Genomic DNA, 15,427 nt, shown 5'->3' on the forward strand with positions numbered 1-15,427 from the left:
CCAACGTTTCCTAGTCGGCCATAGCTATTTGACTACATATTAGTTTTCACAATAGGATTTTTATTTTTAGTTTTTCCTTCTATAGGGCACAAGGTGGACCTTTTGCCAGTTACAGTGGTTTGAATATTTCGATTCTTTTGGACCCTTCAAATATCCTGTTATACCGCATTTGCCAAGAAGATGAGATCTAGCAAACAATTTCTTACTCGAGGATGGTTTCTTTGTTTCAATCTCAGAATCAGATTTGATTTGAAATTAACTGTTAGTGATTTCCAATGAGCTTGAACACGCTTAGCGGCGGAACGTTAGGAACAACGAGACAGAAAGTAGATGAATTAAAAAGAAACAAACAAGAAACATTAGGACATGGAGCACCCTTCAAAGCAGTATGTGCATAAACTCACCAAATAGAGCATAAGCTCAGAGCAAATCATCAATAATTTAAACAAAATAGAAAGTACATTTATTCTTAACCTTTACAATGAATACCACTAAACACCTATAAAAGCAAACTAGAAACATCATGTGGCATGTTAATTTATGGGGAAAAATAAATATATAGTTTCAATAACTGTTCGACACACCAAGATATTTAAACACTAACAACAGTCTAAAGTGATAACTACAACATTAAATTACAACCAAAAAAGAAAACTTTTTTCCTTTTATGCTGACCAAGATCACAACCAGTGGTCATAACCCAAGAAGAATTGAAGAAATGAATTCAAATTCTTCCCTTTAGCAGGCTGCAAATAGCTGTGTAATATACATGACAAAAAAGAATTGCCGGCTTAATGAGCCATTACCAGAATACTACATCTGGATTTTCTTGTTCTTGGCTCTTCTGCTCAACTCCTGTAGGATCTAACTCCCAGGCTAAGAAAATCATTTTTGATGGAGAAAAAAGAAAACTGAGATCCAAGATGCTCCATGGTTAACGGATGGGGTGATATTGCGCTGATATTCTCTTGGGAGGCAACTTACGCAGTATGTAGAGGACTAGAGCTGAAGGCAGTATCTCAACCAGCTGTTATTTGAGCAACAAAAATTCCAAAAATTAAAATAATAATACGTAAAAGAAAGAGACAAAATTAAGGTTTACAAAATAGCAATCTTAGTAGAATACCATGTAGTAGATTAAGTTCAAAACAGGATGATCCAAAACATCAAGTGATGCATCATCCGTATCAAAAGCAGATAAAAGAACCTGCATTTTACAATTAAGTTAGAAGCACATCCACAAATCCAATGTAGGCTTAAGAAAGGAGCAGCACTTTCAAAACATATATAAACAGTGTCATATCGTATGATTGTCTTCTTTTCACTAAAATAAAGAATTATAATGTAAATGTCTCAAGTTCTTATTTATTTTGATCAAAGTTTGGGAGCTGATAGGATTGATAGTTTGGATCAGCCAAAATCTGTTGTGTACTCATATCCTCATTTTTATTAGTCAATTTCTTCACACTAGACCTCGGAACTTGACAGGTGAAGTGTAGCCTCACCTCATCCTACAGACTTAATCACAGACAGATGTTATGATCTCTCTCTCTCTCTCTCTCTCTCTCTCTCTCTCAACCAATTATATTCTGATCAGATCCACTGAAGATCCCTGTACCTTCATATCTAAAATCTAAATTGGCCATGCGAATTTAATTACATAATACCCATGTCTTAAGTTACAAAAGTGAATTGCCTTTCTTTTAAAAAAAAAAAAAAAAACAAGTTGACTCTCAATTTTAAACCACCTACTACCATTTGCTTCTCTTAGACATCCATTTCACATTTTGCCCCATCAATTTATAAACATGTTTCTTAATGACCAATCATTAAGAACAAAAAACCAAATCCGGTCTTATTGTTGTCATGTCAACATAGAGAAGTCATTTGGCCCGTACAATCTTAATGTGGAACAAATAAGTTGGATGCACCATCATTAAGATTTCCAGTTTGCTGAAAAAATGTATCTTGTTTCAAGATATTAAATTGTTAAATTTCCTAGAGAGAGAAAATCCAAATAACAACAGCTGTTAATAACACACAACCTACAGTATGGTATAATATGCACGAGAGAGGCAGAAATAGTGTAATCTTTCTAAGGACTACAAATTCAGATATACATCTACAAGCCCATGAAAAAACTAGTTTGCAGCATAGTCTGGAACTTACCACAAAGCATCTTATTAGAAAACAGGTGAAACATATGGCTGTAACAGATCCAACCTGAAGCACAAAGCACAATTTACATCAATAAAAGAAATTTCACTCCAGATCCCTGAGGCTTTATCCATAGAAACGTTCACAAATATATAATAAAAGATCTGCAGTTTATATTTACTTGGATTTGAAGAAATTCATGTTGTAGAAAACAATTTTTTTTTTTTTCTTCTAAAAGTAGACATGCCTACCACACATATTATGCATAGCTAGAACAAACAAAAGCATTAAATATACAAGGGAGAAATTTAACACTTTCCAGCATAAAAAGTTAAAAACTGGTCCAATTGGGTCATCGCAAACTTGCAACCACCTGATGTATCTGATTTCTTCTAGATGACCAATTATATAGGGGCAGAGGTTGTTCAAAAGATATGCTTACTAAATGCTCGCTATCATAAGACAAGCTTAATCTTCCAAGAAATCATTTATGTGAATGCATGAACAAGAATTTAGCATGAAGATGATCATCTAACAGGTCCCTCATAGAGTCCATTGCAGCAAAAAATTAAAAACTAAAAAAAAAAAAAAACCATGTAGACTTTTCCCATAGCTTGTTCAGTCCCAAACTTGTGATAGTATCATAGTACAAGCATAGTAGAAAAACTCTCTCTCTCTCTCTATATATATATATATATATATATAAATTAAAATATGTTGACGGCTTAACTTCTAGGCACAAAAGCAAAAAAAACATTGCTGAAAAGAGCAGGGGGGACACAACGTTTGCTCTTCCATCTTCAGCTGGTCTATTTTGCACTCTGCCAGCAGCATTCGTGCATCTGAACAATGGGAAAAAAACAAGGAAAAGGCCCCACTCCCTCACATCCATCACGGTTACCAGCTGTCCCCTGCTAAGCCTTTTCTTATCTCCTTTGCAGCAAGCTCTGGCAGCCTCATGCTCCAAACTGATGGTGTCACAACATTCTCCATGACGCTGCCCCAGGTACAAAGCAGTGTGGTATCTGTTGTAAAGGAGAATGGTTTTGGGCTTGAGGATCTAAACAAGGTTAAGTCCAAACAATTGTAGCGTAGGCTGAGCTGGGAACTCAATGAGACTTCCAGCTAGGGATGGCTGGTTTCAAACCTATCTCTCCTCCTTAAGAGCCCTACTCATTCCATAACTGTATGAGCTTCCCCGGAGCATTGGTTATGTCTGAGATCCAGCACTCGCAGATTCAAAAGAAATCTATTCCTATGACCAATAATATGAGGGTATACATTATGACAGGAGAGTCTACCACTCACCTTAGGCAAAACTATGTGTGTGTGTGTGTGTGTGTATTTGTATTTTAGTGCATATCTTCTACATACTGCAAGTAAATTAATTGATTGCTATAGAATAAAAGTTATTGTTGTTTCTGCTGCCTAGACATGCAAATGCACAAGCACAAAAACATATTCCAAAATGACAATATCAAGTCTATATAGATCAAGTTTATCTAATTTAATCAATGAATACGGAAATTAAGTCATGTGCAGATCCATTGACAGCCCTAATTTATTTACATTCAATTTACCCAATATATATCCATAGAAAGGGAAAATTTCACTGTAACAAAGCTAGCGATCATGATCCACTAGACAAACTTTAATGGGAAGGCACATACCTCATGAAGCTTCTTCCTTCTTCCTTTTGATTCAATAGGAAAGCGTCTCAGCATGAAAAATAATCTGTAAGCATAGGCCACGTCAATCCACCAGGAGAAAGTGCACAAATAAAACTCCAAAGAAAGACGAGCACCAACAAGTACCAAATATGATGCAAAAAACTCACCTTCCACCATACAGCAAGAACCCTAATGCAGCTATGATTGACACAACTGGAGTTAAAAAAAAAAAAAAAGGTGGAAAGTAAGTATGATGATTAATGAAAGAAGCATTACTCAGAATGTACAGTATATATTTTGAGATGAAAAACGAATTTTCAATCTCCGGGAAATCTGAAGTAAACATTTTTCTTTGGAAACGTGGAGTCTAACCTGCAATAAATATTTTCCCAATGAATTCTACAACGCTGTTGTCATCAATCCAAAGGTATACCCAGATGCAAACCTGAAGTAAGAAACTCACTTTGGTTAAATTCTTAAGATCATAAAGGTAATATTACATTTCTATAGCGGCTCTCAAAGGCTGCTTAGTACTGTTTATGCTAGGATGAGTGGATGACATGTGCTTAGTGACAAAAGGAAAGATATGTCTTTTATTATGCAAAAAAGAAAGAAAGAAAGAAGAATAAATAACCATATCGTGAGAAACACGTCATGAAACATGCCAAAAAGTAACTGAAACACTTCAAACATGATATCTCTACTACAGATTCCCAAGAATGTAGATTCATTATGCAACTAGTGCAGCAAACAAAAGTGTGAGATGGGTCATACCTGTACTAAATATATTCCAGCATTAACTGAAATATAAACAATTCTGAGCTTATCGGTCGGTAAACTTCTTGCCTGTCCATTAATAGTAATGAGAAGGTTAATAACTTAATATTTTTCCACATCCACAAGTTTTACATCTCATTGGAGTGCAGAACTAGCCTTACATCCTGATAACAAAAGATCCTATTGTGCAAAAGAAAATAGAAGAAAATTTACTTGCCTGGTGATATATCTCTGCCCAAAAAAGGACAAGGAGTGTGTATGTAGAGAAAAATAGAAGACCCGGAAGATCCAATAACACCAAAACTAAAACCTAGTTCAAGACGCAGAAGCTCTATGTCAGTATAGTAGAACAGAGACTAAGAAAGAACATTATTCATTCTAGCTAGTTTTACTTTTTATATATATGAAAAAAAAAAAAATATATATATATATATATATATATATATATATATATATGAGCTCCCATCCAGAAGGATCAACAGAATAGTACAGCCTACATTCTGAAGTGCTTTTCAATTCTAGAATTCAATTCTAGACGGCTTGCTCAACGTTCTTCCTCTTTTTCATTTTTCTTTTCTTGCAGTTATTTGAGTACAATCATGCTCCATACATGTATATTTTGAGGGAAAAAAAATCGATGTGATGCTCCATCTTTGTGAATATTAATCATATAAACAAAAGAAAATTTAAGTTAAAAAGCTAACAATTTTAGATAATGAAAGCGCAAAAGAACATGCTTTTATTCATTCAAAACTGCTTATGTGTGGAAGTGAGTTTTAGTTATTTCCATTACTTTTGCCTCATACTTCTCAGAAACTAGGAAGCACAGGTACAGCTAAATGGTAGCTGCACCCATGTCGGACACGGGTGGGACCCTAGTGTGCTTGACAACACTAAAGCAAAATGTACAGTGAAAAAAAAAAAGGGAAAAATTTGCAGGTTGCACTCATATGCCAGAACTCTTACTGCACAAAACTTGAAAACCAATGCAGATGCAACATTACATAACATGGCTAAGTTAAAGATTTAAAATTTTAAAATGACATTGTAAGAAACTTCAATGAACTAACCCTTGGATGCAAGAGAAATACTTGCGTGTGAAATCCAAACACAATAGCACGTACTGCAACATAAGAAAGGCAAAACCCCAAAAAAAAAAGGTCAAATTATAACCAAATGACAAAGTATACCCAAAACCCCAAATGTCACCAAGACTTAAATATCACCTCCATTAACAATGAAGTTCATAAGATGGAAAACTTTCTGCGTCGTCCAACCATATTCGGGCACTCTCAACTCAATCCTTATTAATTGAATCTGCACATCACAAAACCCAGAAAATCCATCACACACTCACTTCAAACAAGTTTCCATATCATTTCAATACATAATCAAGAGTATAAATATTCTCTTCATTTAATCAATCATTAGGCAACGAAACAACCCAAAACCACAACACGCATTCAGAAGATATCAGAACCCAACTTACAGTAAACCCAGCAATAAATTACTGCAACTACTTATTTATAAATCTAATAAGCCCCATCAAAATGTCACAATCACACACACCCAAATCACAATAATTCACAACAATGAAAATGCAACAAGCAAGACAGACATTCATAATCACAATAACAGTTTCCCAATCCATCATTATCATTCCCAAATTACACAAAGAACCAGAACACAAAATTGAATCACACAATAAGAACAAGAGAGAGAGAGAGAGAGAGAGAGAGAGAGAGAGTTGGGACCAGGGCGATGAAGGAGACAAGAGCATAAGCAGCACAGAGAGTGTAGAAGATCCCGTCTTGCCACTGAGAGGACCCATTGACATCGTCCCACCAACTAGCCACCAGAGCTTCCATGTCCGCCATGGGCGTGAAGCTCAGCGGCATTCTCGCCATTCTTGATTGCTAGCTAGCTAGCTCCTCCGACAACCTCTCTCGCTCTCACAAAAATTAATAAAAAGTCAAATATCTCTTTGATAACCCCAGCGAAGCTTAGTTCAGGGAGAGAGAGAGAGAGTGAGAGAGCCAAAAAAAAATTAAAAAATTCGCAAAACCGAGTGCGAAAAACACAACCGCTGAGCGGGAGGGTCTACCAGACAGTCAGAGAGAGAGAGAGAGAGATTGAGTCTGCTTGGTTTGGTTGCTCTCTGAGTCTCACCTAAGCTTCTACGGGATGGGATAGGAGGCTCGTGGGGGGAGTCAGTTGTTGTACCTTTTTAACTCTTAACTCACTCCCTAACTGTATGTTCCTAACACTTGGCTAATTGGGTTTATCGTTATAGAGAACTTAAGAGGACTAATGTTTTTTGACAAGATTTTTATAACATATTTTACAACAAATTTTAGGTAATAGGTTGTTAGATAAAGAAAGAAATTTCAATCGGGATTTTAGCCCAATGACAACCTACCACTTGGGATTTATCTTGTTAAATTTATAGACTTAGTCACGCAAGACGCAACACTCCTCAATTTAGAAACACTGTTGGAAGGTAAAATAATTACGCCAATGGTAGACCAAAATATAAACCAATAAAAAAAACTGAATTAAGAAATACTTTTACAAATTTTTTATAAGAATAGAAAAAAAAAAAAAAAATTTTGACAATTTTTTATATTTTGATGTCAAAACTTTCCTTGAAAAGAAATGTTATTATGTTACGTTCACAATATTTTCACAACTTTTTTATAATAAATCTTAAGTGGAGAGTTGTTATTGGCTCTAATTTGAATCTATCATTAAAATTTTATTTTTACCTACTAATAATAGCTAATAACAACCTAACATTTAAAATTTGATGTAAAATTATTGTCAACATAACTTTTTCTTCCTAAAATTGTTTATTAACCATTGTGAAATTAATTAAGAATTCGTAGTTGAACTAGATTTTGGTCTCAAACTTATCTTGTTTTTACTTACTCCTGCTTCCTAGGGTTGTACTTTTGTTGACGATATTGCCCTTGACCCTTGTCTTCAAGTACGAACCTTTTTTTCTTTTTCTTTTGAAGAGTTCTTAACTCTTAAGTCTTGAGATCAGTTGGCCACAACACACTTATCCCACCACAAAGTCTTAGGGTCGGTTTAGATACAGCTAAAAACTGAAAACTAAAAATTAAAAATTGAAAAATACTGTAGTAAAATAATTTTTAAATGTGAAAAGTTACTATTCATGCCTAAAATCACTGTTTATAAGCCTAAAATCATTATTTATGGTCAATGAACTGTGACTGACGCGCGTCCAGGAAAAAAAAAAAAAGGCTAAAGCGCAGACGCACTACGTTTTAGCCCAATCCAAACGTTACCTTAAAAGTACAAACTAACAATAGAGATAATGTCAGTTTTTTTTTTTTTTTTGCTGAAAAAAAACGGTTAGTAACGTCAAATCTATATATATAATAATAGGTAAAACTGAGAGAAAATCTAATTAGATTTCAAATTGAAATTAAATTAGAGTCTAATTTTACGCCATGTATCCCATCTAAGTAAACCATAAAAATTATAATTTTTGAATAATTTTATATTTATGAGCCTTTTTTGTATAACTAAAAATAATTCAAGTTTATAAGTCATATATATATATATATATATAATATAAAATATAAAATATATTTTAGAAAAACAATTGATAGATTCAATTCAAATATCTAGCAAACCTCTAAAGCACAGCTTGTGTTGAAGAACTATTTGGCAACATTCTGGGCATGAAAATATAAGGAATCTTCAAAGGTTCCAAGGGAAAAATCATGAAAAGTTACGCATTTGTCAGAATCTGTTAAAATTTTTCTATTGATTAGTGCAAGTTCTTGCTTTTGTTTTGCATTTACTGGTTTTCCTTCTCTATCTCTTTCTCTTCGTTTTCATTTTTGTTTTCCTTCTCACAAACCTCTAATGTCAGTGTTCCGCAATTATTATTATTATTATTATTTTTTCCTTCTTCTGCTGGCAATCTATTCATGGAGGTGGAACAATGGTGGAGGAGAAAGAGAAAGAGAGAGAAACGTATAACACTTTTTTAGGTTTAGAAATAGATATAAAATATAATAAATAAGGAATAATTAATGAGATCCTAATCAGAATATTAGCATTAATGAGGGTCTTTTTTTTACCGTTGGATCTACTTAAATCTAATGGTTTAAAAAAAGTGTAACTCTTTAGAGTTACACCAGGTATAACTTGAACACATCTCTCTCTCTCTCTCTCTCTCTCTCTCTCTCTCTCTCTCTATATATATATATATATATATATATATATTAATAGCCAAAGTTAAGAGAAAATTCAATTAAATTATAAGTTGGAGTCTAATTTTGTGTCACGTGTCTTATTTAATTTTTAAATTTGTGTTTCAAGTGAATTATTAGGTGCAAAAATTAAAGAGTTTAAATTCAATTAGATTCTAAATTGTATTTTAATTGGAGTTCAATTTTGCGCATGTGTTCCATCTAATTTTTTAATTTTTGTGACAAATAAATTATTGAATGAAAAAACAGAAAAATCTAGATCTAATTAGATTCTAAATTATATATATGTAATTGTGATTGTTTTTAAATGTATTCGTGCAAATGCACGGGGTTACACACTAGTATATATGGTGAGCACATGTATATCTATGCTATATATTTTGTCTATAAATAAGGAGGGCACGAACAATTTGAAAATTTCTTCATGATACTTATTACTTATAAATGTAATCAAATTAAAATGCCACCTAATTAGGGCAAGATGATGAATCATACATTTAATATGATGATTTTGTTGAAATTTGTCTTGAATTATCCTTTGAGTTTGACAAATAACATAAAGATTTATTTAAAATTATTGATTTTTAAATGAAAAAATTAATAGAAGAACAAAATTTTCTTTATAACTGTTAGAAAAAAAGTTTCTCCAACTCATTTTGTAGTAACTCAAATGAGTATTCTCATTTATTCTTAATCACATGTGTGAGGGGCCGAGGACCGAGGATGAATATCAAGGGTCGAAAGAGATCTTAGTTGGGATGAGGGCCGAGGACCCGAGGACAATGTTGCATGGAAAAGTACCAAGAGTAGACTGGTGATATATGGCAGAGAGAGAAAATATCTGGTTTGGGAGTAGACAACCTATGGACTCTGCATTGAATGCTTTGCACCTAGTTTCCTAGCCGCATTAAATGAGGAACAACAGCTTTATCACCTGCATTGATGTAGAGGTGATCTGAACAATGCAAATCAGAGTTAGGCAGTTTCTTTCCACCACCTTCTACAAGCAATTGGACAAGTGTCAACATGAGAGAGGGGTTAGGTGGGAGATTGATGTTGGAGATGCAAGGAGAAAGGAGTACATATAGGGATGAAAGAGGCTAGTGTAGAAAGAGGGAAAAAAAAAGAAAAAAAAAGAAAAAGAAAAAGGAAGGATACAATTCTGAGAATTGAAAGAACAATAATAGTTGAATGTAATAGATTCCTTCTCGGGCAAGCCTGTGGGAGCGTGTTTTCTTACTCCTTTTATGTTGAATGGTATCCTTGGGACACATCTGTCCGTTGTTGTTTCGTTTCCTCTCTACAAATTCTTTGTTTTGGGTCTTGGGTGATTGGATCCACTTTCAGTTTTAGGTGGGTTTTAATACTTGATTGGATTTTTGGTCCTTACAACATGATTTATATAACTTAGTTAAATAATTTAATGAGTCGTATATTAAAACTAAAATAAATGGTCTCCTCTTTTGAGCTACCATGTAAACCAAAAAAATTTCATACAAATGTCTAAATCAAAAAAAATTCATACAAATGTCTAAATCGGTTACACCTTTCCTTGTGACATGATTTTAAACTATCACTAATGCCAAAAAATTAGACATGTTTTGAAAAGGGAGATCAGAAAACTAAAAATACAAAACATAATAATAAAACTAGAAAACAAGAAAGAAATTGGTGGGGTAGAACTCCAATATTAAAGTAGTTGAAAGCATTTTTCCATTTTTTTTAAATTTGAAAAAAATAATTTTTTTAAATAAAATGTGACTGTCCAATTTAGGGATTATTTTTAATAAACCAATTTAAGGATGTGGCAATTTTAACGTAATCACCCTGAATTCTAGATTTGATGACTTGACCCCAAAAAAAAAAAATTCCTGCACACATAACACATGGAAGAGACTAACTAGGATACACTTTTTAGTGAAAAATATTATTAGTTTACATTAAAAAATTAAAGATAAATATTAAATTTGGAGTTGAATTTGTTATTGTCGAAGATAAAAAAAAAGAAAAAAAGAAAAGTAATTTGATTACCTATGTATATGCCATTATGCCTTTCCAAACGAACATAAAGGTTAAAATCTCTTTTGTTTTTGACGAAACATAAATCTAATATTGATAGGCCCTTTTTTCTTTTTTTCTTTTTGGCTTAATAGATAGGCATAGGCTATATTGGCGGCAATGAAATTAAAACATGAGGGCCCTACAATGGACATGTGATAGCCACGTGGTACAGGCGACAGAAGAATATGCCGTAGGAGATTCCTCCACTTGGTCCCACAGAGGCACAGACAATATATAGAGCGGCCAGAGATGTACTACTTTCACATGAAGGTGACTCGAAGTTTCTTCACGGTATAACGTGGCATGAACTGTTTTGGCGGTGTTTTTTTCTTTGAAAGGACCGTTTTGGCGGTGTTGGTCTGTTATATGTTTGTTATATCAATAATTCGGAACAAATAGTTAAGTCACATTTTTTATGTTATACTTGTATGTCATGTTACTCATGTATATTTATTTATTTATTTTTAATTTAGACTTTTTTTATTATATAAAGAAAGTAAATAGAGTATCTCAATAAAATATAACTAGCTTTTGAACACATACTAAGAGACTCTTCTTTTTTTTTTGGATAAAAGTTAATAATTTACATAAATTATAATTTAAATTTAATATATTTTTCAATCACAAAAAAAAAAAAACTAGAGGTATAATGAGTGTTAAGTATTTATGGTGAAATAATTTTATGTGATGTTAGTAGTTAATCAGAGTCTAGTGTTTTTTTTTTAAATTTTATGTGACGTGGGTAGTATTTTTTTTATGGAAGTTTTATTATTATTATTATTATTATTATTATTATTATTATTATTATTATTGGAATTGTTGGTAGTTTTTTATTTTATTTTTAGGAGCCGTGGGTAGGTAGCCTTTCTTTCTTATTTTTGGTTAGAAACTTGGGGTAATGGGGTTGGGAAGTGCGAAGTGGGAAGTGGGAAGTGTGAGGGTAGTAGGAAAATTTTAGTTGATTTACTATCTTAACCTTATTTCTCTTTTTAAGGAATAAAAATAGATTAATTAAATTATGGGTATTTTTGACAATAACAAAAAACTATAACTAATTTTCCAAATCCTCTTAATATATACAAATAAAATAAGTATAAGACATGGTAGCTAGTTATGAGCAGAGTATAAATAGGAATATAGAAAGTAGGACATTAAATTCTCTAGGGATATACTCAATTCCACACTCAAATAATTTGTCAAGTTGTGAGTCTTATGATTGATGCATATTAGATGAGTGTAAGTTTTTTGGGCAAATTACAACTTACACATCTATGGTTTAGCTAAAATTTAAATTGTCTACTTATGGTTTGAAATTTGATATTTTACCCATATAAGCTTAGCTCAGTTAGAGTTCTATAACCCACATCTGTTAAAAACAATGCTAAATATGTATTTTTGCTAAACTTTTACGTATCTTTCTTCAAAAAACGCAAAAAACATAAAATATAAGATCAAATAAGATAAAAAAGAATCCAGCGAAACACTTGCATCATACAATTTCAAACCATAGGTAGGGAACTTAAATTTTGTTCAAGCCTCAGGTGAGTAAAGTGTCAAATTTCAAACTATAGATAGGCAACTTAAAATTCAGTCAAACCACAAGTGAATAAATTGCAATTTACCCAAGTTTTTTTTTTATAAACCATAAGATGAGTGTAAGTAGTAAATTTATGTGAAAATAATGTTGACTCATCATAAGTTAACAACTCATCAAGTTATAAAATTTGAACATATGTGTAGGATTGTTGCTCTATATCTTCACTATTTTTTATTATTATTTATAAATATGATAGTATTTCAAAGCTATAGTGCTTGCTCTATGATGATGATTGTTATTTATCATTAGGTTAATATATATATATATATATTTTTTTGTGTAAGTAGGAATTTAACCATTTACGTCGACTTGTTAGATCATGAGCTTATTTTTAATATATATATATATATATATATATATATATATATATATATATATATATATAAAATTTTGAATGAGGATCTTATGTCATGCATCTCTCTCCCAACTATGTAAACATATTGAAAGCTCAAATGTTTAATTTGTGACTATAGAGTTTGTAAGTGCACAATTTATACCCGGTTCAATCCCTAGATAGACACAGGTCCAAAAAGTCTTATACAATGAAATTTTTAGAGTATGAGTTTGAAACCTAGGTTAGGGATATTGGAGAGTTAATAAACAGACTAGAATGCTGCGATCTATGCAAATAATAGATAAATATGACAAAAAACTCTCATCGGATGTAAGTCGAGGACCACTTGTATTGCCTTTTTTTCTTTAAGCAAAAGATTACAATTTTCGTTTCAAAAAAGGTCCCCCCTCTTCATACCTCTCTCATCCTCTTATATCCCTCTTCTTCTTCCCTTTTTTTCCATGTATAGCACAGATTTTCTAAATAGATATTTGTTCCATCAACCACCTTCTTGAAGTCTTCAAATAATAGCTGGAAGGCTGAATACTACTGTTCAAAGGTCATTCCTTCATTAATGTGGCCAGGGAGGTGCAGGGCCTTTAATGCGGTAGTAGCAGCTTTTTTCTCTTCTGATATTTCTCACAAGTTCTTCCTTCTAACCACTGCGTGGATCACGTCTCTACCCAATAAATCTTCCGAAATCATGTCTCTAAATCCCCTGGTACATCCCATGACCTTTACTGGGCCCGTCCGAGGAAGTACCCTTCCTCGGATGACTCCTTCACCTCTTGTAGTGTGAACTGGCCTGTGGGCCTCAAAGATTTTGCTTGGACAAACTTACACTAACAAACCAGGCCCAAATACGCATTTTATTTATTTTACCCTCACAGAGTTCTTATTTGAAACCTCTAAAACTCATCCATTTTTAGAGTTTAATTTGAAACATATTTTGGTTTAAAATGTAATCTTCCTTCCACTTCCAAAAAAAATAGGGGTTGTTTTTTCAATCATCTATAAATTGAAAGTTTATTGTATATATAATTTTTTATATATATTTTCAATATGTTCCATTTAAATATTTTTACTTATTGTACTGCTGTATAGATAGAATTGTTATTAGTTTTTAAAATATATTAGTTTTTTTTTTTTTGAGAAGTAAAATATATTAGTTAAGACTTAAGAAGAACAAAATGAAAGAATGAAACATCATAAAATTACGTGACCAATATTCCAGACTTGCCCTTCTTCTTTTCTACACAAGAATCATGATGTGAACTCAAACTCAAATTATAGATTCGTGTGTATAAAAGAAGAAGGGCAGGTCTGGAATATTGGTCACGTAATTTTATCATGTTTCGTTCTTTCATTTTATCATGTATATATGTGTGTCTATATATATATATATCATGTTTCGTTCTTTCATTTTATCATGTATATATGTGTCTATATATATATATATATATAAAAAAAAAATTAAGAAACATGATAAAATTACTTATAATTTTATTTAGTTTATTTTATAATTATATAGTTTGGAAGCGAATTTAAACTCTAGATATTTCTCTTAGAAACCTTAAAATGTTAGTTGAGTTACATTACATTTGGTAAGGTTTTAAAAGTGAGAGTAAACCAATAGTGACAGCTCGCCTTATATAAAACTTAATTATTGATGTTAATTTATAATTCCCCTTATGCATAAAAAGAAAAAAAACGATAGTAACTTAATGATATGTGGTTTATAAAAAAAAGTTAATGATATGTGTAATTATCGTTAATTATCACCAAGAATAAAGGTATCAAAATAATAAGAATATTACTATTAGGTTATTAGCTTACAAAAACTCAATCATCTTTTGTTTGAGAAAAAAAAAAAAACCATTTTAGGAGAGGTGTGCCTTAAAATTGCCTAAAACTCTAATTGGATAACAATTTTTTTTTTTTGGGAGAAAAGTTGGAGAACGACATTATCAATAGTAACAAGCATTAATTTGAACGTCGGTAAAATCCTTTTAGAATTTTTTTTTAAAGCTCGAAGCTAAGTTTTGGGAAGATGAAGACACTTAAACCAATTTAAGATTTTTAGCACACAAAATAACAGCAAAAAACAAAAACAAAAACAAAAACAAAAGAAGAAAAAGACACTTTTTTTTTTTTTTTTGAGGAACGAAAAAGACACTTAACTAAGCCACCATCTCTCTCTCTCTCTCTCTCTCTCTCTCTCTCTCTCTCTCTATATATATATATATGAGTGGTTTATCATTGGTTTTTTTCCTCCTTTGAAAGATTTTATATATATAGTATTTAATTATGTATGTACAAGTCAAATTCGAAGTCTCATTTCTAACGTGACCAGCAGAGCAGCCGTGCTGGGCATCAATTCATCCACAAAACATAAAGCGTAGTCATCTCCCTTTTCTGAAAATCCTCACTTAAATTGAATTCCATCTTAATCTTTCAACGAATCTTCTTCTTTACTCAAAGAATTTCACAATCTTAACAATATATATGCCTTATCACTTAATACACACGAATCTATAATTTGAGTTTGAGTTCACATTTTTGTGGGCTCATGTGTGTGACTGTG

General features: G+C 32.1%; 1 protein-coding gene across 1 annotated transcript; it reads right to left on the reverse strand.

Moving 5' to 3' along the window:
- Positions 1–400: 400 nt before the first annotated feature.
- LOC142633816 (tobamovirus multiplication protein 1) lies at positions 401–6,838 on the reverse strand. The gene is made up of 11 exons (XM_075808067.1): positions 6,359–6,838; positions 5,831–5,921; positions 5,675–5,727; positions 4,822–4,914; positions 4,602–4,673; positions 4,200–4,272; positions 3,995–4,040; positions 3,828–3,891; positions 2,170–2,223; positions 1,127–1,207; positions 401–1,027 (listed from the first exon to the last, which is right to left on the reverse strand). The coding sequence occupies exons 1-11, from the start codon at positions 6,509–6,511 to the stop codon at positions 935–937; spliced, it is 873 nt and encodes a 290-aa protein (XP_075664182.1). The 5' UTR covers positions 6,512–6,838; the 3' UTR covers positions 401–934.
- Between the last annotated feature and the right edge of the window lie 8,589 nt (positions 6,839–15,427).

This window comes from Castanea sativa, chromosome 5 (genome assembly GCF_040712315.1).
Source record: "Castanea sativa cultivar Marrone di Chiusa Pesio chromosome 5, ASM4071231v1".
NCBI lineage: Eukaryota > Viridiplantae > Streptophyta > Magnoliopsida > Fagales > Fagaceae > Castanea > Castanea sativa.